Below are 27,563 nucleotides of genomic sequence, written 5' to 3' on the forward strand. Positions count from 1 at the left end.
AACCATAGTGGATCCTCTGTCTTGAGGGTATTTGTCTGGAGGTGGGTAGGATCACAATAGAATATTTATCAGCTTTCCAGCTGTATCTTTTCAGTGGTCTCTACTGATTGCCTGGTGCCAGGGCAGGGGGATCATTAGTCAGTGCAGCTGGTCCTGATGTCAGCTATGGCATTGCTTGTCTGGTTTTGCTGCTTTTCTGAGCCTGGGGCTGAAATATAAGTGAGGCCTAGATGTTATCCCTGTGGGTTAATGCTTAAGGGAGTGTCTGTGCAAGGGCCCACCTGGGAATTGTACGAGGCCACTTTTTGGCCCCTTGTTCTTCCTCTAAGGGGGTCTCCTGCATGGCTAGTGACATGTCAGGGGAGGAAAGTACAAGGGAGGGTCCAGACTGCATGATCAGCAATAGGAAAGGTCAAAGGGTTTAAACTGCGTAACCGGGGATATGCTAGGGGAGGAAAGGTTACCTTGGGGTAACCTAGCAGAAAAACGAAGTCCTTAGTTTTCCAGTTTTGCCCTTTGCTAGGCACTGGGGACTTGCCATCCCAATGACCTTCTGTACCTGGCCATTATCCTGGCTCTACTCATGTCTGTCTGCCTACCAAAAATCCCCATTATAGTTGGAAATGTCAACTCTTATATCAGGGAGAAACTCACTAAGTTTGAACTCAACAGCACATTTCATAGATTGGATATGATTGAGATATATAGACTACTTCACCCAACAACAGCAGATACATGTTCTAAAAAATGAAAAAGGAATTATTGACAAACTTCAGGTTCTTTTAGACTAATTTTTTTCTGTAGTATTTGCATCATAAAAACAAGTGATCAGAGAAAAGAAAGATGAAATTTAAAAAAATACAACAAACTATCACCTTCCTGTGCTCTATGTATTATATATTCTAGGGTAAGAATTTTAAAACTGATTTTTTTTTGGTAATACACTTTTTTTTTTGCCTCATTTAGAATAATGAATGAAATAGATATATGGTTATATACGAGGGGAGACCCCTCAAAAAACCAGAATTATCTTTTGGAGTGTGGGCCCTTTGTAGTATAGGCTTCCCCACCTAGGTGAGTGTTCTAGGAACCCATCTATGTCAGCACACCAGCTGGTGGTGTTGTGAGAGGCTACATTCGCTTCAGTGCAGTTTTTTTAAGACTTTTCCAACGTGTTTACCCATTTCATGATGGGTATTTTATGAATGCATCTGAGCACATGGCACTGAGTGTTCAGAAGTTTTTGACCAAAAAACAGCATGATCCCCCACCCTCCCTATTTACCTGATCTCACCCCTGGTGACCCCCTCCAAGGAAAAAATCCTCAGAGGGAAATGCTTTGCCCTGTGGAAGAGGTGAAATAAAAAACAGCAGAAGCACTAAAAGGCATCAAAATCAAAAACTGTTTTAGTAGTGGAAAAATCGTCTCAGTAGGTGTGTTGCATCAAATGGAGAGTACTTTAAAGGTGACTGACGTTTAAACATGTAAGAATAAATACGCAATTTTTATAAATAAATTCTGGGTTTTTTGGGTTCTCCCTCATACTTTTATAAATGAAAGCTACTGTGAAATATGAATCCTTCATAGCCTGGTCAGTATTTTATAATTACTGACCTTTGCTCCTGAATAACATAGCTCCAATGTCCCACTGCCTTATTCTTTTGATTGATCTAGTAGAAGAGCAGAAGCAGATAAGGGGGAAAAAGAGAGCAAGAATTTAAAAAGGAAGGGAATATTCTAACTGGATTTAGAGGGCAATTGTGTAGGTTATCGAAGACAGATACTTTGTATGATAAATTGCTGAACTTTTTAAAGGAATGATGAAAATTACTTACGTTTTATTTTTTGTTTGAAATGATAGTGTTTTGAAGGGGACCAAAGTTTTGCCTTTTGGGGTATTGATTTTAGGCTAGTTATTAAGAAACAAAAGGCTCAGAAAAAAAAAAAAACAAACATTGACCCTCCCCCCTTTCCTGCCTCTCTGATTCAAAGGGAAAGTCTTAAGGGGATGTTAGGATGTTCTCTTTAGCAGACTAATTTGAATTAAGACGGTGTTCCAAGCAAGGGCCTGTTTACTAGATTATTCTTTGTGGCTTATTGTTTCTGGGTTGCTCTTCCTTAGCTGTCTGTAAAGTGCCTAATTCCTCTTGAAATCTCAGATCCTACCTTCCCTGCTTTCTCCTGTGTCCAAAATTATATATATACCCAGTTTCACCTCACTGTCTTTGGAATTTTCATATATACGTGAATTTCCTGTGCGAAAATATTAAAATTTGATTTTCTTATGTTAATCTTTCTGTTAATTTGATTAATAGTCTAGATAGATGACTTTAGAGCATGGGAGGAAAAGCATTTTTCTTTTTAGTCCCCACAGTTTTTTCCCATTTCAAGACTATTCTTTTCTTACCCAGTGCCCTTTAGAGCTATGCTTGCATGGAACAGGATCATGGGCTTAAATTAGTGGAATATAGGAGCATTGGATAAAATGGGGAAAAGTATTTCAGTGTCTTTCTCTAAACTTTACTTCTTATTTCTTGGTGTTCCAAGATTTGGCACCTGGTTTAAGAGGGGGCTAATTCTTTGCAAAGCTATTCTAATGGCATGAGGCATTCACAATGTTTTTCTGTTAGATTATTGGATTTTTATTGTGTTGACATTTATTTTCATGTTATTATCAATAATAACATGATATTGATATTATCAATGTTATTTTTTGGGTGCTATTGTCAATGTTATTTTTTGTCTGCCGGTGTTTCTCAGTATTTACCCTAAAGGATTACCAATATAGATAAGATTCTCTCAAGGAATTGGAAATCTTGTTAAAATTGATCCAGTGAAATTGTTCCCTTCTTTGTAGGAACAAAACAAGATTGAAAACAAAAATAAAACATCATTCCTGCCTTGGATGACAAGTAGTGGTTGAGGACAAAATCTATCAGTGTGTAATTCCAGAGTTTCTGATTTATCTTAACTGTTAACTAGCCAAACAAACCTTGGTCATGTTACAAAACAGACATACAGGGGCCTGGACTCTGGAGAATGGTATGCTAATACCATCTGGACCACCTACTGGGCTCGATTGTCTGCCGCCAATAGGCAAGACATCTCTCAATGCCAGAGATTTGTGAAAAGGAAAAGAAATGTTTATTATTAAAGCATCTTCATTAAAATATCAAAGTCCTTTAGGAGATCCACAGACACATACAGTGCTCTGTTCTTCCCCTGTCTTAATTCAGGGTACTGTGACTCAGGAAAAGAGCACATGTCCGTGTTTCTAGGCTGCTGGCACCATCAGCTGTGTTGCCATCCAGGCAGGATCTCTAATTAATCCAAAGCCATGGGGCACCTTCTCATGGTCTACTGGCAAGAGTTCTTTGTTCCCATTTTCCAGGCAAAGTCTCTCCTGTGTCCCAGGCCACGTAGTCAAAGGGAGCACCCCAAAGCCACGTGAAACTCTTCTACCAAAGCTGCAGGGGTCTGCTCTCTGGCCAAACCTCGTGGTTCTCCCTTCTTCCACCAGAGCCAAGAGGGGTCCTCACTCTGCCAAAAGGGCGTGGCTCTCCCCCAGTGGCTGCAATATCTGGGTTTAAATCCCCGAGCCAATCTTCCTCTATACCCCCATTTCCGACTCCTCTCACAATCAGTTACACCTGCCAGCATTCCTGTATTATTCCAAGTTTACTGGGCTGACATTGTGAGTCTGAGAAGGTATGGCCCATGTCCTGGAGCCAATCTTCTCCCAAGTTCCCATGCAGGCACTGTAACTCAGGGGACCTGCCCCCCAGTTACATCTTGGGAGGAAGTGACTTCCATCCCCCTGGCTCCAAGCATGGCCACAGCTATTTAACATTTCTAAGTGACCCGCCAAAGGATATAGATATGTTAAATGACCATGCTGTAGATTAGCTGCAAAGCTATGGCTGTACAAAATAGCCCTGCATATTCCTGCTCCATGTGTCCCTTCCCCCAACTCACACCTGTGGGGGAAGTGGTGAGGACATCTTACATGTCTCTCCAGTATTTCCTAGACAGCTTGAGTTCTGGACCCCATTCCAGTCCCTTATTTGGGGCCCCCCTCTTGGCTGCACCCTGTATCAGTCATGTTATGTCACTTTTTACCTCAGTGTCCTTCATCTCCAAAGCAGAGATAGTGCCTATATTAGGTAAGAATGAAGTGAGTAAATTGTGCAGGTGCCTGGTTCAAAACTGACATGCAGTGAATGTTACTTCTCTTCCTCTTTCCTTTTGGCATCAGTAATATCTGGATTCCCAGTTCTTGAATTCACTTGTTACCAGTTATTACAGCAAATTATTTACTCTCTGAAAGTCATTTGTCTATCATACAGTTTTCAGTACCCTCTTTATACAGTTGTGGTTGGAATTCATTTCCTAGCGTAGTCTAGGAAGTTTTTATTGAATCCAAATTTGAATGTTAAATGGATATAAAAAGCTATATAAATACAGGTTTTTTCTGGATAGATCTTTTTGATATCAAATCTACAATATATATTTTTAGTAATATACAGAAGAAGGTATATAAACAAGGAAAAGTAAATCTTTCTCTTTTTATGAGAAGACTCAATTTTACTTAGCTTACTTAATTTTAATGTAATTTACTGGGAAAGTAGGGAAATTGTGGATCAAAGGATTTATTTTACTTGAAATAGCTATCTCTAGAAAGAATTACGTATAGGGCACTAAGACAATCAAACTCTGATAGGTTGGAGTTGCTCAAGGAACCAGATGGATGGAGCGAGCTAAAGAGCAGGGTTTATTAGTGAGGAATAAGAGGGAAAAGTGGAGCCAACCGAGGCAGGTTAAGACTCATGGGGGAAAGTGGAGCCAACCTAGGGAGGTTGGGGAGCCAACCAACGGAGGTTAGGACTCACTCTGTTGTTCTTAGGGCAGGGTTTTTAAATGCAAAAACCAGGGAAGGATAACTGGTTGGGGGTATCAGAGTCTGATTGGCTAGAGCTGGTTGCTGGGTGCCATTTCTGCTGACCAGTGTTTTTGATACATCTTGTCAGGCTCAAGTTAAAGCTACATCCTGTTATGCTGGATAGGCCGACCCCAGACCCCAGTCTTAGCCGAGCATCTGTTTGTCCTGGGTAGGGTCGGCAGGCAGTTTCCCAGGCAGGCATTTTCTTAGGCTACAGTTTCCCACGGTAGTTTTCCCGCCTGGTGATTTTCCATTCCTCCTAGGCCTACCTGGGTCTGTCAGATTCTTTGCTTTTTTATTTATATGTTAGGTAGCTTTCATTTTTTAATGAGAGACTTTAATATCCAGTAATGGTTTTGTGGGAAGATCTTGGAAAATTCATCAGTATTGAAAACTTTCTAGTTAGGTAATTTCCAGAGAAAGAAATAATACATCAGTATTAAAGCTTAGTTTGGTAAATTAAAGGTCAAGACTCATGAATGAATCATGTTAAATGAGTTATGAATTAAATCAATATTATTGTTGAATTTAACTATGTCTTAAATCAATATTTCTTTCACATAATCACAGAATTGAAATTGATGTGTGTGGTATACTGTATTGAAGGCTTGCAGTGATGAACTAGAGAGTTTGTAATTTTAAGTATGTTATAGTTCCATGAATTTCAGTTCGATTTGTTTGAATGTGAATCACTTTCACAAATAGCCAGCAAAATATCACTGCCTTCCTATTTTATAGAAGTTAAGTTAGCTTTTGTGTCTATTCCAATGAATATAAATTTTAGGAAATAATGGGACATACAGAGTATTAATCATTTTCAAGAATTCATTTTCTTTGACATGCTACAGCTCTTTGTTAGATGCTTGTTAACCAAACTGAAAATGTTGCAGAGTAGAGAATAGTCTTTGCATCCATAGCTTTTACCTGCAGGGGAAAAAAAGTAAACCATTAAGTGCAGAATACCTTCTGCTGTGAAAATAGAGATGAATTTATGTGTGAGTGTTAAGGACACATGGATGTGTGGATTATGACCATGTTTAAGTATTTTTGCTGTAAGGCAAAGGATTTGGAGAGTTCGAATAAATGTGTTACTGGGGTGTTGCTGCAATCATCAAGTTTTTTGTTTATTTTGTATTGTGTTTTTCTTTAAGAAACTTGATAATTAAGTAAAAAACTGGGTGATTACTTTTTAACCACTTTTTTCCTTAATAATTTAATGTTAAGAACTTAGAATTCTGTGATTGCACTTTTACAAAGTATTATTTGGGCAAGTCATTTATAAAATAATATGGTAGTAATATATATTTTTTCCTCTTTTATTGTGTAAAATACACATAAAGTAAAACCTAACCATTTAACCATTCTAAGTATATAATTCAGTGGCATTAAGTACATTTATTGTTGACAAACCATCACTACTGTCCATCTCCAGAACTTTTTCATTATCCCGAGCTGAAACTCTACCCATTAAACACTAACTCCTTATTCTCCTTTACTCCCATTTCCTATAACCACTATTTATTTTGACTACTCTAGGTTCCTCATACAGCGTTTGTCCTTTTCTGGCTGACTTCTTTCATTTGATGTGGTGTCTCAAGGTTATCTATGTTCTTTCATGAATCAGCATCTTATTCTTTTAAAGACTTACTAATATTGTTTGATGATACTACATTTTGTTTATCCATCCATCAAGATTTCTGCCTCTTGGCTGTTGTGAATAATGCCGTTATTAGCATTGGTGTGTGAGTATCTGTTCAAATGTGTAGTAGGATTTTTACATGTCATCCTAACCAGTTAGGAGTTAGGAGCAAAATTCATGGCCATAATCAGTGTTTTTAACATATGCATTTAACTGAAAGGATAAATTTTGGCATGATCATACTTAAATGGACGTTAGATCATGACAGTCCTCCAAACAATCTTTTCCAGTGACATCCTTACTTTGCCAGTGGAAGTAGGGCTCTTTCACAGGGTTCCTAGAAAAGCATTCCATGGAACATGTGTAAAGGACCCATGGACAAAGACGGGGTGGGGGTGGGGGTGGGGGAGGATTGAAAATGGGAGGTGCGGGGGGGGTAGGGCAGGGGAAGGTAATGGGGGAAAAATGGGGACAACTGTAATTGAACAACAATAAGAAAAAGAAAAAAAAAACAAGATTCAGAAAGAACCCTTGACCCTCCCCCTTTCCTGTCCAAGAGATTCAGACTGAGAAACCTGCTTCAGGAAGGAGATCTTAGGATGTTTGCCTTAGCCTGTGAATCTGTTGGAATTTAGTATGAATTTTCAGGTGGCTATTTCTACAGTTATCCAGAAGAGAGAATAGCCAGGTGTTATGGAACCTCAAAATCCTCTTGTGCTTTTTACATAGGAAATTCTAATTTGCTACCCACAGTTAGTCCACAGGAATGGACATTTCTTTGGGGACCTTGGTAGGTCCCCAGAACTAGTTCCACTTCACCTTCTCCCATTCCCTTTGTCTGTAGATTGGTTTACTTCTTTCTCCCCACTACCTGATGTTTAAAAATGCTGTGAAGACTTCAGGATGACGGACATGTTGTCTTTCCTATGTGGCCATGCTGCTGGTGATTTAGACCCCATGCCCCAGGACTGATCTTTTTTGTTGGTGGTGGTGCTAAATAGCAATGGCCTAATGAACTCTTTCTCTGAAAAAGACTTTTCTCTGTGGAAGTTAAAATTTTTTGTTTAACACCATGTGCCACCACTTAAAAATAATTAGGCTAATTTAAAAGATTTTTGGATAAATTGTTTTTTAACTTAGTATCTGTATCAAACATATTTCCTGGTGTTGATAGTCCATTGTCTTATAAATGTAGAATGTATTTACATTAAGGAGTTCTGCATTTTCTTTCTGGAAGTATATAGTTAACCACAGGGAAATATTTACTTTTACCTTTATTACTTAGGGTATGGTTTTAAAATGAACAGCAACATTTTTTAATGTTTGTAATGATAAAATATTTAATGGTAATTTTAATTTTGTTTTGTAGGTACTCGAGGAATATTTAGATAGTTAGGTGATGGAGAACCGAGAGAGTTCTTTAGCTTTTTTGTGCATTTGAAAACAGTTTGGTTGTAGTTAATAGACTGAGTTGGATTTTTTATCTGAAGATTTGTTTTTGCTGTCTCCTTTGTTTATTATGACAACTGATTTTGTTTAAATTAGGGGACTGAATGTATGCGTTTTGGGAGTCCTGGTTATATCTGGTCAATAGTCTCAGGTTTTCGTAGTATATAATAGGGCAGATCATATTCAATTATTACTTCATGATAATTTTTTAAATTTCTAGCAATAATGTATTTTCATCAGAAGAATTAATGGACTCATGAAAAATGTTTCTATGTGAAGATTGATTATTCATACTAAGCTCATGTATTAGACATACTATGGCAACTTTCTTTTCTTTATCTGAAAGATTATGATGACTTGTTAGAATTTCATACAATATTTTGAATATTGTCTCAGAATCTGTTTTTCTTTTTAAATGATATTGTTAAGTAATTGTTTAACTGATAATGTTAACCCATTGCTTAGGTATAAATAAAAGTATTATTCCTCTTCAAAATAAGAGTTTTGTCAGGCCACGTAGTCTTTTGGATTGTTATACACTAAATTTGGAACTATGGTTTTTTTCTAGATATTTAGCTATGACTGCCATGATTGTGTAAAATCTTCACAGACTGGGTATACAAACCAGACATCAAACCATGAACCTTAGAAGGTGATTCTATATCTCACTCTTTCTCTTTTTTTTTTATTTCTGAAAAATAAGATTCCTGGTCATGTTTAGTTAATATGATAATATCAAATCCAGGTAGACGATTTCATCATTTCTTAATTTGTAAGGTAAGATAGTTTATAGAATGAAGAATAAATTGTTAGACGTTAACTGCCTTCTAGTATAAAAACATGAATCTCTTTAGCAGTATTTCATTTTATTATAAATATCTTAAATGTTTAAAAATGATTTATAAGAGAATTATAAAAAACTGAAACAAATGCCTAAAAACCATATACACTAATAATAGCATTTATAATTGATATTTTAATTGTTACATGAATACATTTATATAGATAAAAACATTGTGTACAGCCCCGGCCAGGTGTCTCAGGCGGTTGTAGTGTCGTCCTATAGACCGAAAGGTTGTGGGTTCAATTCCTGGTCATGGCCCTTACCTAGGTTATGGATTTGATCCCCAGTTGGGAGACAACCATTTGTTGTTATTCTTTCTCTATCTCTAAGAAAAAGCAATAAATATATCCCCAGGTGAGGATAAAAAAAGACATTAAAAATGGGTACATAGTCTAAATGAAATTAATGATTTCTACTTTTATATACTCATTGATACTTATAGTTCCCTTCATTGTATTCAGTCATTATTGAACAATATTATATATCTTCTATATAGGCACTGTTCTAGATTCTGAGTGATATTAGTCAACGAAGTAGAAATTACTGATCTCATGGAGTTTATATTCTATAATGGTAGTGATACTAAACCAATAAGTATGTTAGATGGTGATATGTTCTAGAGAAAAGTAAGTACATCAGGAAACATATTAGGTAATGTTGGAGTAGAGAGCATCCCATTTTTATACAGAATGGTCAGGGCAGTTTTCACTGAGAAGGTGGTATTTGAGGAATGACCTAAATTTGATAAGGGACAGCCATGGTAGATATTTGGGCAAGTGTGTTTCAGAAAGTTCAAAAGCCCTATATTGAATGCAGGCTCATTATATTTAGAAGTATAAGAAATTAATTGTGTGATTTTTTGTTGCATTTTTGCTTTTCTAGTAGATTCTATGATGCACTGAAACAGTGGGGATTATCTTTGTCTTGATAATCATTCTATCTTTTGCACTTAGTGCCAAAGACATGGTAGGCAGTGGAGCAGTGAATCAATTCGAAAGAATTCAGGAGTGAGGAGGAATTTTTTAAAGTTTATATTGCTACTACAATATTTTGAGCTGCAAACATCTTTATAGGTCATAAGAAAACAAGAGAGCTCTTTACCTAGAATGCTTCTTCTTAAAGTCACAGTTAGTAGTAGTAGCTTTCTTTGGATGGCAATGACTTTTATCTCTTATTCTAACGATTGATAGGGTATTTTTTGGTTTCCAGTGTCTGATCTAGACATGGCAAGATGCTGGCCTTGGAAAACCTTCCGTTACAATCTGCAGTCAGTTAGCTGGGTTGAAATTCTTGTTTGACACTTGCTGTGACACCGTCCTCCCCCACTCTCTCCATTACTTCACCCTTAAATGCCTTGGTTTCTTTATCTGTAAGACACATACTGGTATTCCTGTTCCAGTACTCTTTGCACCATAAAGAGTTTTTCTTGCATAGTGAGAATTTTTTCATTAATTTTGCAGTATACTGATGTGGACTGTCTTTCTTTTTTTAAAAAGGAGTTATTAAGAACATAGGACTTTGGAATCTGACAAGCTTGGGCTCAATAAAAGCTTTCTTTTAAAGTTACTTGTTAACATATGTTAAAGTTTTATCTAACTAATGAGGGGAACAATCAGGAAGACAAAAAATTGCTTCCAAGAGTATTTGAACATCAGTAGTGCATGTATACATTTAGGAAAGAGATGCCTAGATAAAACTGTGAAGCTACATAGAAAGTGGTTAACTTTCTAAAGTTCAGAGAAGGCATATCATGTTTGGGGTTAATCCTCAGAAAACTTGGAGCATAACACATTAAATTCAACTTAGATATCATTATGGTCTTTCTCATCATATTCAGTATTATCGAACTTAATTTTATCATCATCTTTAGCATTTGCATCATCAAATGCATTTGTCTCATTGATTTTAGCATCTTTTGGAAGCTTATCATATGCCTGCAGATTTGCACCTTCATCTGCATTTTTTTCATTACATCAGCTTTGTTATCCTGATGGTCTGTTAGACCAACCACTGTAATGTCAGGTATTTATTCAAACCATTTTTCTCAATTTTGTTTGATATGACATAACCTTTTTACACTATCAAAGCATACTGCTTGTAGTCTTTCCCTCAACATGTCAAATACCTGGGCGTACTTTTATGCATCCTCTTTATACACCAACTCATTTATTTTGGGTTTATTCTCATTCTTACCCTGCACCTGTTTTTACCTCCTTTACCTTTATTCATAGGCATGGCAGTGCCTACTGGCATTTTGGAATTCTTTCCTGTGCTGGGATTCAAGACAAAGTCACATGTGGTGTAAAGTGGAACTGCTTGGGTGGGAGAGTTTTGAGACCGAGATTTTCTGAGACATGCTCAGCAGCAGCAAATTTCTTTCCTTCTGTCTTCCATTTCCATGTGTGTTAATATTTTTCCAGGTGTTCTAGGGCAGGTCTAGAGTAACCAGTACTCTTTTACTTCCTTAGTCTCATTACAAAGTGGGCCTCTCTTCATGGATCTTTACTGAATGTCAGTGGTTGTACCACAATTCATTTAAATTTATCTTATTTTAGGATATATAAATTGTGTCTGCCACCCATCTGGCTTGCATATTAGTGAATCAAATACTAGCCAATAATATTATTTTATTATTCTTCATACATGCAGTAATAATGTTAGCTGTTATGGGGATTTCATGCCTCTTACATGAAGATTGAAATGTGTTGTTTTTTAAATTACTCTCACTAAAATTTTCAGTAGCATAAAATGTTCCTTACAGTTTTGAATATATTGTTCTATGGAAACAGTTTTACTTCTGTTTGAGTGTTTGAGTGTATATTGTTCTTTAGAAAGAATTCTCTAGAAAGATTGTGAATTTTTTATTAACTTTTTTTTGGTTATTCTATTACAGTTGTCACAATGTTCCTCTCTTTACCCTCCTCCATCCATCCCACCCTCCAGCTCCCACAGTCACTCCCCACCCTGTTGTATATGTTTATGGGTCATTCATACATGTTCTTTGACTAGTCCCTTCCCTGTCTTTCAGCCATTATCCTACTCTTCCCTCCCCTCTAGCTGCTGTCAGTCTGTTCCATGTTTCCATGTCTCCAGTTCTACTTTGCTCATAAGTTTATTTTGTTCATTAGATTCCTCTTATGAGTGAGATCATATGATATTTGTCTTTAACTGACTGGCTTATTTCACTTAGCATAATATTCTCCAGTTCCATCCACATTATTGCAGAAGGTAGGAGTACCTTTGTTCTTCTTGATGTATAGTATTCCATGCAATAATGTACCACAGTTTTTTGATCCACTCATCTACTGATGGGCACTTAGGCTATTTTCAGCACTTGGCTATTATAAACAGTGCTGCTGTGAACATGGGGGTACATAACTGTTTTAATTGGTGTTTTGAGATTCTTAGGGTATATTCCCAGCAGTGGAATCACTGGGTGAAAAGGCAGTTCCATTTTTAATATTTTGAAGAAATTCCATACTGTTTTCCACAGTGGCTGCACCAGTCTGCATTCCCACCAACAGTGTACTAGGGTTCCCTTTTCTCCACATCTAGCCAGCATTAGTTGTTTGATAATTAATTAATGATAGGCATTCTGACACCTGTGATGTGATATCTCATTGTGGTTTTAATTTGCATCTCTGATGGCTATGATGTTGAGAATCTTTTCATATGTCTATGCGCTATCTGTATGTCACTCTTGGAAAAGTGTATTCAGGTCCTTTGCTCATTTTTTATTTTTATAAATTTTGTTGAGTATGCTAGTACAGTTGTCCTGTTTTTTCCTCTTTGCCCTCCTCCACCCACCCTCCACCATTGTTCATGTCCATGGGTCATACATGGAAGTTCTTTGGCTATTCTAGTTCCTATACTGTACTTTATATCCCCATGGCTGTTCTGTAACTACCTACTTGTACTTCTTAATCTCCTCACCTCCTCACCAATTCCCCCACACCCCACTCCTGTCTGGCAACCATCAAAATTCTCTCTGTATCCATGATTCTGTCTCTGTTCTTGCTTTTTTAGATTCAGTTATTGATTTATATGTATTTATTGCCATTTTATTGTTCATAGTTTTGATCTTCTTCTTTTCCATAAATGAGTCGCTTTAACATTTGATATAGTAATGGTTTGGTGATGATGAACTCCTTAAGTTTATTCTTGTCTGGGATGCTTTTTAACTGCTCTTCAATTCTGAATGATAGATTTGCTGGTTAGAGCTATGTTGGCTGTGGGTCCCTGGTTTTCTTGACTTTGAATATTTCTTGCTAATCTCTTCTAGCCTGCAAAGTTTCTTTTTCAGAAATCAGCTGACAGTATTATGGGAACTCCCCAGTAGGTAACTAACTTCTTTTCTTTTGCTCCTTTTAAGTCTGTATCTTTAAGCTTTGGCTTTTTAATTATTATGTGTCATGGAGTGGGCCTTTTTGCATCTGTCATGTTTGGGACTCTCTGTGCTTCTTGGACTTGCATGTCTGTTTCCTTCACCAAATCAGGGAAGTTTTCTTTCATTATTATTTTAGATAGATTTCAAAATTTTTGCTCTTCTCTTTCTGGCACCCCTATGATTCAGATGTTGGATCTCCTAATGTTGTTCCACAGACTGCTTATTCTACCCTCGTTTTTTTGGATTCTTTTTTCTTCTTGTTGTTCTGCATCATTGTTTTTTGTTTTCCTATGTTCCAGATCATTGATTTGATTCTCGACTTCATTCATTCTACTTTTATTTCCCATAATTGTTGTTTATTTCAATTAGTGGATCCCTCATTTCTGACTGGATCTTTTTTATGCTGTTGATGTCCTAAGTTCTTTGAGCATCCTTATAACCAGCGTTTTTGAGCTATGTATCTGATAGATTGCTTATCTCCATTTTGTTTAGCTCTTTTCTTGGAGTATTGATCTGTTCTCTTCATTTGGGCCATATTTCATCCTCTGTATGGCCTGAGTACACCCTCCTCTTGTAGTTGATTGAGCGTTAATTGCTCTTGGCAGGACAAATGAGGGGTTTATCCAGGCCAGTCATCTGCAAGGTCTGTCTATGACCACAGACTACCCACCTCTGCCATCCCTGGAGGATCAGCCATGCAGGCGCAGTGTGATGGTACTCTGACATGGTCTGTAGCTGTCCACTGGGTGTGCTAAGCCATAGGATTTCCTGGGTGGTACAGGCCAAGGTCAACCCTCATCTGTGTTCTACCTTGGGCTACCCTGCCTGAGCTATAAAGCAATGTGAGATGGCTAATACTTGAGCTGGGTATGAAGAGTCCTAGGGAAAGCCAAACTGTAAATGTAGGCTGGCTGCTGCTAGTGCAGGGCCTGGGGCTCACTGAGGCCAGCTGTTTCTTGTTTGAGAGGATTTAGGAAGTTGTACAATATGAGCAAGACCAGCCATTCATATGGAAAAGTAGCTTGGGTGGGGTGGAGTCTCTGGGAATCTCCCAGGCAGGTCAGACAGTATTAGCCAGGTTGATGGAGTCTCACAAATGGCACCAGCCTGCTGGATCTGTGGCTTTGTGGTTCTGTAGGGGGAGTATTTAGAAAAGGGACAATGACTTCTGTGCACCTCAATGCCAGACACTTCAGTTTCTCCCAGCATGCCACTGATGCTGGAGTTCCGAGGGAGTGAATGTGAGTAGGTGAGTCTGTGTGTGGGTTCTTGAAGAACTACTTGCAGTTCCAGCAGTTCTTCCACTGACTCAATCCCCACTGGTTTTTGTAGTCAGAAGTTATAGGGACTTATCTTCCTAGCACTGGAACCCTGGGCTGGGTGGCTTGGTGTGGGGCTGACACACCTTGCTCTCAAGATATCCCACCCAAATTTTTATCCATCACATGTGGGTGTGGGACCAGCCTGTTCCATGTCTGTGCCCCTTCTACCAGTCAGGATGGATGTGTTGTTTTTGATTTGGCAGTTGTCAGACTTCTATTCAACATGATTTCTGATGATTCTGAGTGATGGTTGTTCTATATTTTAGTTGTAATTTTTTTGTGGTTGTGCAAAGAGGCAAGCCATGTCTGCTTACACCACCATCTGGATCAGAAGTTGCCCATGTTTTAATGGTATTGTTTGTCTTTCTGGTGTTGAGTCATATGAGTGCTTTATACATTTTGGAGATTACACCCTTGTCTGATATATCATTGGCAAATATGTTCTTCCATGTGGTCAATTCCCTTTCATTTTGATGGTGGTTTTCAAGCTATGCAGAAGCTTTTTAATTTGACAAGTCTGATTTGTTTATCTTTTCTTTTATTTTCCTTGCCCTAGGAGTTATATTGGAAAAAATATTGCTACATGGGATATCTGAAATTTTACTCCCTATGTTATCCACTAAAACTTTTATGGTATCACAACTTATATTTAAGTTTTTTATCCATTCCTTTTATTAACTATGAAGTGAAATGCTTATTTAAGGACTAAGCAACTTATCAGAAGTTGGTTTGAATGCAAGTCTTTGGTTTGAAATTATATTTGCATATTTTTTGAGCACCTACTTTTGATACTTTTTTGTGTATAAAAATAAATTAATATACATGTGAAAATGATTTTGAATTTTAGTTCTGATTCTTCTAAGGCTAATATTATTTTTATTTTGCCTTGGATTTATACTACAGATATTAAATAAAATGTGTACATATTAATACTGGTCAAATATGAATATCACTCACATTTGACCAGTATTAATAAAGGGCTTGTATTCTAAGACCCTGCTCTACTGGTACATATCTTTTAATATAAGAAATAAAAAAGTCAGTAAGTATTGTGACAAGGAATAATGGGGGATGTAGGGGATGGGGGGTATGGTTTTTAAAAAATGATGTTGTAGCATTCTTCTAGAGTCTTGTAGTCATTTTTTCATTCTTGTTTTCAGGGTCAATTTTGTTCTGGGATTTACCCTTAGGGATAAATTCTGATTAATCTAAACCCTAATAAAAATCCCATTCCCTTGTCACTGATTGATTTTGCAAGGGACAGATGACTAAATCTTGGCTAGTAAAATGTGCACATTTCTTCTTCCTTAAAATGAAACATACCAGAAGAGATTATCAATAGTTCTTTTTACCCATAATTACAAGTGGCTGAAATTGAGGCAGCCAATTTGCTACCATGACGAGAGCTAGCCTGAGTACAAAAACTGACACACTGAGTGCATAGAATAGAAGGATGAAAAGAGATTTTTGACTATTCCATGAAGTTATTGAATTAACGACATATTTCTCCATTGATAAATTAAAGTTTTCTTGTTTCTAAAAGTATTTTGAGTGTTTTTTCTCTTGTATCCTGACATGTAATTGATGCAAGTTGTCAAGGACTGTCTCTTATTTTTTTTTTAATTTTTTATATTTTTTTTATTGATTATGCCATTACATTTGCTCTATTCCCCCCCTCCATTCCCCTCCCCCCTGTATACCCCTCCCCCCATTTCCCCCTTTAGTTCATGCACACGTGTCTCAAATTCTTTAGATTCTGTATTTCCCCTACTATTCTTGCCCTCCCCCTATCTATTTTCTATCTACTGTCTTTGCTACTTATTTTCTGTACCTTCTCCCCCCTTCTCCTCCTCCCACTCCCCTGTTGCTAACTCTCCATGAGATCTTCATTTCTATGGTTCTGCTCCTCATCTAGCTGTCCTCTTAGTTTGCTTTTGTTTTAGGTGTGGTTCTTAATAACTGTGAGTTTGCTGTCCTTTCACTGTTCATCTTTTTTATCTTCTTTTTCTTAGGTAAGTCCCTTTAACATTTCATATAATAAGGGCTTGGTGATGATGAACTCCTTGAATTTGGTCTTATCTGAGAAGCACTTTATTTGTCCTTCCATTCTAAATGAAAACTTTGCTGGGTAGAGCAATCTTGGTTGTAGGTCTTTGGTTTTCATGACTTGGAATACCTCTTTCCAGACCCTTCTTGCCTGTAAGGTCTCTTTTGAGAAATCAGCTGACAGTCTGATGGGAACTCCTTTGTAGGTGACTGTCCCCTTATCTCTTGCTGCTTCTAGGATTCTCTCCTTCATTTGAATCTTGGCTAATGTAATGATGATGTGCCTTGGTGTGTTCCTTCTTGGGTCCAAGTTCTTTGGGACTCCCTGAGCTTCCTGGATTTCCTGGAAGTCTATTTCCTTTGCCAGATTGGGGAAATTTTCCTTTATTATTTGTGCAAATAAGTTTTCCACTGGTGGCTGTTCCTTTCCCCCTTCTTGTACCCCTATAATTCGAATGTTGGAACGTTTAAAGATGTCCTGGAGGTTCCTAAGCTTCTCCTCACTTTTCTGAATTCTTATTTCTTCATTCTTTTCTGTTTGATCATTTTTTTCTTCCTTGTGGTCCATTCCCTTGGTTTGAGTCCCAATTTCCTTTCCATTACTATTGGTTTCCTTTGTATTACCATTCATTTCAATTAGTTTAGCTTCCATATGTTTCTCTAATTTGTGACTAAAATCAACCAGTTCTGTAAGGATCCTGATAACCAGTGTTTTGAACTGTGCATCTGAAAGACTGGCTATTTCTTCATCGCTTAGATCTATCGGTTCTGGAGCTCTGAGTTGTCCTAGAGCCATTTTTGGTCTATTCGTGCTGTTAAGTAAGCGGAGCGAAGCCTTAGTTGTTTACCAGGACCTGGCGACCCAGGTCGCTGGTTTGTGACGCTGTGTGTGGGGGCGTGGTCAGAGAAGGAGCAATGGCGGTCCTCTCCGCTAGCCCAACCCGTCCAGTCACAGCACTCGCCCCGGCTTGTTTATCCGATCGGAATTGTGCGAGCCTGCCACCCTGCACAGGCTTCCCTTCTCATTGGTTTCTCCGCACGCAGATGCGCGATGATCGACCAACCGCAGACAGCCCGCCTCGCCTCTTCCCTGTGCGCTCCGTAGCTAGCTGGCGATCAGCGCCTTCGGCTGCTTGCGCTCCGCGCACCACCTGAGAATTTTTTCTTGCTAACCTGCTCTGCTGCTGGTTTCGCTTCTCTTACCGGTTTAGCTGAGCATTTAGATGTCTTTGGACTCCGTATTGTCGATTTTCCGTGTGGCTTGGTTGTGATTGTTGTTAAAAATAGTTGTTCTTAGATTTGGTTGTGCACAGAGGCAAGGTGGTTCCTCCACCTACGTCTCCATCTTGGCGGAAGTCCCAACATCTTGCTTTCTGAACCTGATCAAGGACTGTCTCTTAAAACAGATGACTATGAAGTAGAGATCCGAATTTTAAGAATGAACCAAAGCAATTATAATTCAGATAGGTAATAACTTGATATATTCTGGAAACTGGCAGGATGCTAGTATAGTTAGTTTCTAGTAAACAAGGAAAAGATAATAGTAACTGATATTTTTAAACTGCAGTACAAATCACTTTTACATATATTATTTTATGTGATGAAGATATACTCTTATTTCCATTTTATAGTTGGGAAAACTGCCCATATCGTTAATGATTGATTTAAAATAGTTGCTCTTTCTACTATGTCATGCTGCCAATCAAATACATCTTATGTACATACTTGATAACCAGATAAAATAGTAAAGTATTTACTTTGAGTTTATTGGTATTACCATTTGGGACAATATTGCAGAGCTGAACATAAAGATGCCAAGGTCAGATTTTTTGACCCATTTGAATAGTATAAATTAATTGCATTAGTAAACATAACCTGGCATATTATTTTGAGTTAATGTGAATAAGATACTACTGAAACCTCATAAATGTGTTTATATATTTGTATTTTATAAATAGGATGATTAATTTCTGAGATGTCGACTGGTTTCAGTGAATAATAAGAGTATTTTCTGCTTATGTATTCAGGATGCCTGGCATTTTAAATTCATTCATATGTGTATATATTGTGACCTTACTGATAAGCAATGTGAAAGTATGATAGATGACTCTCTAAGTAATGAGAGAGAATATTGAATTTTATAATCTAGGTAGGGGCTATATGACATTTTTTTACCTCTCTTGTACACTTCAGTTTAGTTGGTTTCACTAAGCACTTTTACATAAATAAAAGTTAATTTCAACTAGTATTAAAAGGCCAGTTTAATTTCTGATACTATTTTTACTTGATTTTTCTACTTTCTTAAGTTAGTAAGCATATAATTTTATAAACTACTATTTTTTCATTTTTGGAAGCCAAATAGTAAGAAAATTTTAAAATAAATGTTGTAATAACACATACTTTGAAAATGGATTGAGATCAAATGAGAAAATATTTAAAGACATACTGTTGGGTGTGGGTTAATCTGGAATTGAATTATATACATATAGGCTCTTTTAAATATTTGTACTTTACAGTTGGTTTTTAGCTTTTCTCTAGCAGTTTATATTTTCCTTTATCAACCTGATGACTTTAGGATATAATAGTCTATGTAACCTCTGCTATAATATAGTAGTCATTTATTAAATTTGCTGAATAAATGGTTACATTTTTTTATTAAATTTTTTAGATTATTCTACTACACTGAGCTACCTCAAGAAGGAACCTGTGATAATAATTTTCATTTTACTTTTTCCAGTTGTTGAGGAAATAAATTCTTATAAAGATGGTAGCTCTCTATAGTAGATATTTATTATAATTCAGGGAATCATTATTTTGAATATTTATGATCATTTTCTTTCCTTTGAGAAAAGGTTAGTCTGGCTGCTAAGAACATTCAGCAGTGTTTATTATTTATATTACTTGTTATTTGAGTTGATTTTTACTGTCTATGAAGTATGTAGAAAATATAATTCTCACATTAACATTTGTATTGAAGTTGATTATTGCTATAGAGTAATTTTTGAAATTTTTTCATTAGCAGTAAGAATTATAATAATGAATTGGCTGAAAAAGTGTCTTATTCAAATACAAAACAAAGGCACATAATTTAGCCATTTAATAAATTATCAACCTTCAAATTATTGATATTTCAATTACATTCACAAAATATAGTTTAAACTTTAAAAATATCATCTTTCAACTTTATTGAAACACAATTTATACAAATGAAATGTACCCATATTAAGTATGTAGTTATGATTTTGCTTAAATCTGTATCTTCATGTAATTGTCATTTCCCTTTTTAATTAGTTATGTGATTGCTCCCTGGTAAGCACTGTTCTGATTTTAGTTACTATATTGTTTCTCTGTTCTAGAACTTCACATAAATATATATTTTTTCTTCCTGGCATCTTTTGCCAGGCATATTTTTGAGATTCATTCATGTTTTTGTGTATATTAGTAGTTTATCCCTTTTTACTGCTGAATAATATTTCATTCTATAAAATATAGTCAGAAATTAGTTCATGTAGATGATGTTGAAATATTTTAACACTAAATTTGAAATATTTTCACTAATAAATTCTTCCACAAATAAATTGAGTGGCTTTTATATCAAAGGCTGTACCTACTTTCTTCATTCTTCCCATTGTTTTGCAAAGTGAATCTTCTAGATGGGGAAAATAAGGCAAAGTAAAGAGAAATTATTGTCTCATGGTTAAAAGGTAACCATAAGTCTGTTGATCTTAAGCCTTATTGGCCAGTTTATTTTAACTATTTTAATCACTTGCAAGATTTATATTGACAATAGTAAATCCTAAAGTTTATGAATGATGTTATTTTTGAACTATAAAAATATGATTTTATTTTTTTTCTATAAAATAGCACTGTCTGACTTTCTACATCCAGATTTGTTTTCTTAAGTGGGACATAAAATGTAGTTGAAGCTGATATGCACAGATTCTATGTCATTTGTCATGCTAGTTTATGTCATGCATCAGATCCTTCACTCATTAATTTACTTACTCATTTATTTAAGAATATTTGTTAGTATCTACTAAGTGCCAAACATTGCTCTGAGTACTTGGCATACATCAGTGAACTAAGTCGACAAAAATTGTGAAGTTTACATTTTTGTAGGCATGGCTCAAACATTAGACATCCAAGAAAGCAGACATTTATTATGGATAGGGAAAAAAATTGTAACTGCTCTTTTAAATCATGCTAAGGAAAATTATATGGAAAGCAACTTCATTTTTAGCTTGGCTTGTTTTTGTTAATTCCATTTATAAACCCTGCTAAGAACAATAAAATTTGGGGAAACATTCTCTTTAGAAACATTTAAAATGATATTAATTAAGAAAATGAGTACTTTTACTCCTACAATAATGTCTTACTTTTTACAACTCATGTAAGAGCAGTAGTGCTGTAAAATATAAAATTTAATACATTGGCTTTTTGATGGTGGTTTATGAAATCCCAAATTACTTTATATGACAAAAATGTATGCTTCTGTAAACTTTTGTTTCCATTCAATTTATATTATACTTTTCTTGGCTTTGAATATTTATGATAGCTTTTGTTGTAATTTTAGGTACAGTGTTACAGCACATCATCTTATTATTTCAATGATTCTTGTTTTGAAACCTCTTTACTTTCTTTTATCACAGTTATTTTCCTTAGTTAAATTTTACTATAAAGGGAACGATTAAAAGCTTTTTAATATCTTATTACTGTAGGATGAAATTACCTAGGGTATATTTTCAGCATATGGTAATAATAGCATTTTATAGTATATGTTGCCACAAACATTATAATTCTTTTGTTGACTTAATTAAATTCATCCCTTAGACCATCAGAGTGGATGCACTTTTTAAATTTGTTTTTAACTAGGAAGCTCTGAATGTGCATTTTTTCCTGTATAACGTGAAAAATAGATCTCACATAACTGGATTTTTACCTGAGATATCGAATAGACTTTAATTATTCTTATGTTTAGTGGATAGATGAGGGTATCTGTGGTTAAAGGAGCAGGGTTTTAAAAAGGAGTTTGAGCCAGAGACAGTGAACAGTGAGTGGTCAGTAAAAAGAGTGTTCTCAATAGACTTAAGAATAGTTATTAACACACAAAACACTGAATTTTTATTTGAATTATTAATTTTTTACTTAGTTTTCACACAATTCTCTGTGAGGATAATTATTTTCATTATGTGTTTTAAGTAGTGTGATCCAGTAACAATGAGGAAAAAATAGTGTAAGAATAAATGGGAAGTAAGTAGAATGTTTCCAGGATCTCATTTAAAGAGATTTTTTTTTCTTTAAATACTTAGTCATTTAAAAACCATTGAGGTTTGAGGTTCAAAAATAGAAAAATAGCAGCTCTGTGCTCTTAATTTTCCAAGCCTCTTCTCTGACTTTTCTATCTCGTCTAATAACTGTTTAATTAGTAGTAAAGTCTCCATCATGTTCAGTCTTGTATATAGAAACCATTTCTTTTCTTTTACAAGGAACTATGTGCTTGGAGATAATACTTTTCTTATGTAGCCCTGGAATTATCAAGTTGTGTTAATAATATATCTTTGCTTGCAAATTTTCTTTGTGTTATTTCCTAAGGGAATTCTAAGCCTAATCATGGAGAAGTGACAAATGAAACCAGTAACCAGTCTTGAGAAAGCATTTGTACTTTAAGATGCACAGTAACTCAGATTTAACTGATACTAGACTTCTCTTGCAGTTGTTAGTACTTTAAAATAAATTTGAGGAAGGAATAATCTAGCCTAATCCATATGAACCTTTGATTGTAATGTTTAGAGTGGTTGCCAGCTGCTTAGTGGCGGTGATAACTTGCTTGGCTAGTATGTATGTTGTTTTTAAAATTTATCCTAAAAGTGACAATTTGCCTGTCACCTGCAAAGTTAAGTGGTATAATGGTAGTTGAGCAGTGAGATAGAGGGGGATGGAGTTGAAATCTTGTAAGAATGAATTCACTCATAAAGAGAAAATGTTTCTTTTTGAGATAATGGAAAGATTAGTTCAGAATATGTGCTTGAATACATTTTGTTTGGTTTTGATTGATTACTCAAAGGTACAATCTTTTAATCTTCATATATGACCTGTTTTACAATGATATAAGTAAGAAAGATGATAATGGTGCTTTTAGAGGATTTTCAGTCTTAGAGCTAATTAAAAATGGTTGATTTAATATGCAGACTTAAAAGCTTTTGTTTTTTCCTTATTATAGTCACTTAAGTTATTTGCCACTCTGTAGACCAGTCAACACCAATGTGTTTCATTTAACTCCAAGAATCTCAGTATGTGGTATTTTTATATATCCTAAATGATTTAAATATGTATTTTTTCTTTCCACAGCATGTTGAGTCCATGAAGCACAGGACAATAAAGGTTCCTATTTACACAACCAAGAGAATCTCTTCGAAAGATTCACCACAGGACTACCAGAGACACTAATTTGAATCATCATGTGTTGAAACAGTAGGACACTACTACCTTTGCACTAACAGGAAACAGAATTACGATGTTTGCAATTCTTTGAACTCTAGAAAGCCAGGAGAGTGAGTTGAAAATCTGAAAATGCGGCCATGGACTGGTTCCTGGCGTTGGATTATGCTCATTCTTTTTGCCTGGGGGACCTTGCTGTTTTATATAGGTGGTCATTTGGTACGAGATAATGACCACCCTGATCACTCTAGCCGAGAACTGTCCAAGATCCTGGCAAAGCTTGAACGCTTAAAACAGCAAAATGAAGATTTGAGGCGAATGGCTGAATCTCTCCGGTAGGTTCTAAAGAACTGAAGGAATAGTGATGAAATATTGTACTTTGTTTTTAGGTGCAGGGTTTCTTTCACTCAGCTTAAAAAAAAATGATTTCTATACACTATTTTTGCAAAAATTTAAATGTCTTAGTAAGGTACTTTTTATACTAAAAATATCTATATACCTAACAGAATTCCTCAATAGTGGCAAATATTATTTTGCATATGTATTTTACTGTAGAAAAACTATGCCATTTAATTTATGTACTTATATTTCACTTATAATTATCTTCAGCATTTTGACAATTTTGATATATTAAATGCAAACCTTATATGATTTAAATTAGTGTATATTAAATTTTTTATCATGTGGACTATAACAAAAACTATCATTGAGAGACTGAGTTTGTTTAAACTATAACATTAAAATAAAGAAACAAAAATTTAGTCTTAAATAAAGTAACTGGGTCTGGAATCTAGAGAATTATTATCATTGCTACTTCTAGTCTATTAAAAAATGTGACATCTGTTAGAAGGAAGTCCAGATGGCCTTTGCTCACAGGTTTGGTGATTAGTGGGGGCCATCAGCTGGTCCCCTTCCATGTGGCTTCTCCAGCGGGATAGCCCGTGTTTCTTACCTAGTATTGTTCTAAGGGCAAGAGCAGGAACAACAAGTCCTCATGAGACCAGGCATCAGAAGTCACACAGTAAATACTACTTTGAGCACATTCTCTTAGTTTGCGCAAATCAAAGGGAACTCTGTATTCAGGAAATGAAGGGAGAAACTACAGAGAATTTGGAGCCATAATTAACCCACCATTCTCATCTCCAGAAGTACTATTGAATATATCAGATTAGGTCAAATCATGGAGGTCCTCAACAACCAGAATTTAGTTTAGACTTGGTTGTTAGATAATAGGGAGCCTTAGGATGTACAACTGAGGAACGACACAGTGAAAATGGCTTAGGAAGATCTAGATTTTCAAATGGATTTGGGGCATGTGCCTAACTGGAGTGAAATTAACTGGGAGACACAGTATTATTCTAGGCATGAAGTGACACTGACCTAGATTAAATTAATGATTGACTGTTAGTTTTTGTACCAACATATATGGGCTTGCTTACTCATGTTTCCTACATGCTTTTTTATTTGGCTTTCCCCAGACATCACTTTCTTTCTCATTATTTGCCAGCACATTAGGTGTTCATGCAGTAAGCTTCCTTTTAAAAACTTAGAAATCGTCACTTTTTGGCCTGCCACTTCCACGCTTCGTATTTGTTTCATTTTAACCCTTAGTAATGTGAAATTGCTATTGGTTCACAGAATCTTTGCTTTTTGGGATTTGAACCTGCCACTTTGCCTCTCAGTCAGAGTTGAAAGTTAGCAGAGAACACCTGAAAAATTATTGGAACTTGTTCAGAAACCCCTTGAGCTATGAACCTTCAACTAGACAGATGTCAAAACTGGACAGAATTTGTAAAATCTAAAGAGTACTTATTTGACACCTTTCCTCTTAACTTAAATCCTTGTTATTCTAGGCCCATTAATTTTGATAACACAACTTAAAAAATGCAAATGTGACTTTGTAACCTATTGGTATGTTTTTTCTATTTCTTTTGTTTTTTGCTTGGTGCAAGAAGGCAGAAAAAATTTCCTCTGGATTTTAGATGTCAGCTGTAAACTGTAAATTTACAAACTGCAAAGAATGTATAATTAACTTATGTTTTTCTGAGCTCTGAAATCTTTCCAAATATGATAGAGCTAAAGCATGAATCTTCCGGTAGAAAAATTTGTCCCAGACAGTAGAAGTATGGAACACTGTCATGGGTAGAAAGATAATTGATGTGCCGTTTCACAGGTCATACCTTCCTCTGTTTGAGAAGCTCGCATTAGAAAATGGGGATGCCTTTGTTTTCATTGGTTGATTGGAGAATTTGCTCACTGCTCTCTTCTCTGCAACTGCTCATCTCTCATGTAGAGTGTACTTACTATTTCTGAGCAAGTGGATGGGTTGGAATGCATAGTGCACTTGCCATGTGTCTACAAGCATAGCCTTCCGCTAAATGTGGTTTTATTTTTGCAACTCAGCATCTATTATTCCTTATGCTATCATGAATATCTTATTTTTCCTTAGGTTAGAATATTGTAGTGAGATTTTTAGTAAAGATATTTAGCCTTCCCAGCCTGACAATTAGATGCTTTCTTCAAGGAGTTTGTATCAACTTTTTAATATATTGCTGGATTAAATTCACCAGTGTTTTATTTTGGATTTTTTCTGTTAACAAGACACATTTAATGTAATTTTTTCTTATAATTTTTTTCTTTTCTTGTACAGTCCAGTTCTATCCTCCAGAAGCATTTGTGTAAAATTGGTATTCATTCTATATTAAATCTTTGTTAGAATTTCACTGGTGAGTCTTGCAGGTTTCTTGCCCTCCAGACCTTTGGCCTGCCTGTCTCAGGCCCACTGCAGCACTAAGTGGCAGGCGCAATCATGGAGATACTGGGTGTCCTTGTTGGTGAGATACCAGTAGAAATATCTCCAGGCAAACTGTTTTTGCATGTAGCCTCATGATTTGAGAGACTGTGTGGCTTTCATGTTGTGAAAATTAGGCAATTTCTTATCTGCCCTCTTGGGGTATTTAGGTATGTGCACATGCTTCTTGCCCACCACTACTCTCTATTTATAAAGGAGTTCATAAATGGCAATCATGTTTTTCTTGGGCATCAACATTGCCACAGCTGCTAAATTCAGGGCTGGAGCTGGAAGGGACCATGGTTTTTTTTTAATCCTTATTTTTTCATTCGTTGCCTTCTTTTGAATTGATGAAAATTTCTTACTATTATTCTGTTTTTCACTTACAGACTTCTAGTTATACCTTTTAATTAAGATTTCTAAAATTTATTTTTAGAGAGAGAGGAAGGGAAGGAGAAAGAGAGGGAAAGATATCAATGTGAGAAAGAAACATAGATTGATTGCCTCTTGTAGGTGCCCCAATGGGGGACTGAACATGCAACCCAGGCCTGTGCCCTGACCAGGAATTGAACCTGCAATCTTTCACTTTGCAGGTCAGTGCCCAACCAACTAAGCCACGCCAGTCAGGGCTTAATTTATTCTTTTAATGGCTGCCTTAGTTATTTTAAAATAGCCTTTTTTATTGTAGTCTATCACGAATTAATATTTTAATCATTTCTAGATTAATATAAGAATTTTATCCTAAAACTTTTAATCCTCCCAATCTACTTTTGGTCTTTTTATTGTCATATATTTTAACCCACTGTTTGTTAGAACCTGCACATTATCTTATTATAATTTTGATTTAATTTGTCCTAATTGTTTATAATTGGCCACATAGTTATTCTTTCTAATGTTCTTTATTCCTTCCTGCAGTTTAATTTTTCCATTCAATCCTTTTCTTTCAGCCTGAAAAATATCCTTTAGAATTCTTTATAGTATAAATTTGATGGCAATAAACTATCTTAGTTACTCTTCTTATGAAAAGTATTTTTTAGCATTCATTTTTGAGAGATATATTTGCTAGTGTAGAATTTAGTTTCACAGCACAGTAGTCCCCCTTTATCTGCCATTTAGCTTTTCTCATGGTTTAAGTTACTCATAGGCAACTGTGGTCTCAAATAATAAATAGGAAATTCCACAAATAAGCAATTCATGTTTTAGATTGTGTGCTCTTCTGAGTTGTGTGGTAAAATCTGCCCCATCCTGTTCCGTACCCCAACCCTGGAATGAATCATCCCTCTGTCCAGGGTGTCCATGCTATATGTGCTACTTAGTCACTTAGTAGTCATCTCAGTTATCAGATCAACTGTCCGCATATTGCATTGCTTGTGTTCAAGTAACCCTTATTTTACTTAATTATGTCTTATTCACCTCAGCTCATCTTATTATGTAGGTATTTATTTAATCATCTCATATTATCACAAGAAAAAGAAGGGTAACTACAGTACAGTAGATATTTTGAGAGACAGAGAAAGACCACATTCATATAACTCATTGCAGTATATTGTTATAATAGTTCTATTTTATTATTGTTGTTAATCTCTTACTGTGCTTAATTTATAAATTAAGCTTATCATAGGTATATAGATATAGATAAAAATATAGTTCATATAAGGTTAGCTACTATCCATGGTTTTGGGCATTCACTGGGGGTCTTGGAATGTA

At 35.8% G+C, this 27,563-nt stretch overlaps 1 protein-coding gene and 1 pseudogene across 5 annotated transcripts in view; one reads left to right on the forward strand and one right to left on the reverse strand.

The window, feature by feature from the left end:
- FUT8 (fucosyltransferase 8) overlaps window positions 1-27,563 on the forward strand; it is a 231,580-nt gene that overhangs the window by 98,140 nt on the left and 105,877 nt on the right. For 4 of the 5 annotated variants that reach the window (XM_037125938.2, XM_053673294.1, XM_037125937.2 and 1 more), the window contains one exon: window positions 22,976-23,400. In XM_037125938.2, coding sequence (XP_036981833.1) covers window positions 23,198-23,400 — 203 coding nt within the window. In that variant the 5' untranslated portion in view covers window positions 22,976-23,197. Of the gene's footprint in view, window positions 1-8,594; window positions 8,681-22,975; window positions 23,401-27,563 lie in introns of those variants that run through there. The other variant, XM_053673295.1, reaches the window with a different exon arrangement.
- Window positions 10,675-11,107, reverse strand: LOC119034805 (eukaryotic translation initiation factor 1A, Y-chromosomal-like; annotated as a pseudogene).

This window comes from Artibeus jamaicensis, unplaced genomic scaffold, assembly GCF_021234435.1.
Source record: "Artibeus jamaicensis isolate MK-2021 breed Jamaican fruit bat unplaced genomic scaffold, CSHL_Jam_final contig_851, whole genome shotgun sequence".
Lineage (NCBI taxonomy): Eukaryota > Metazoa > Chordata > Mammalia > Chiroptera > Phyllostomidae > Artibeus > Artibeus jamaicensis.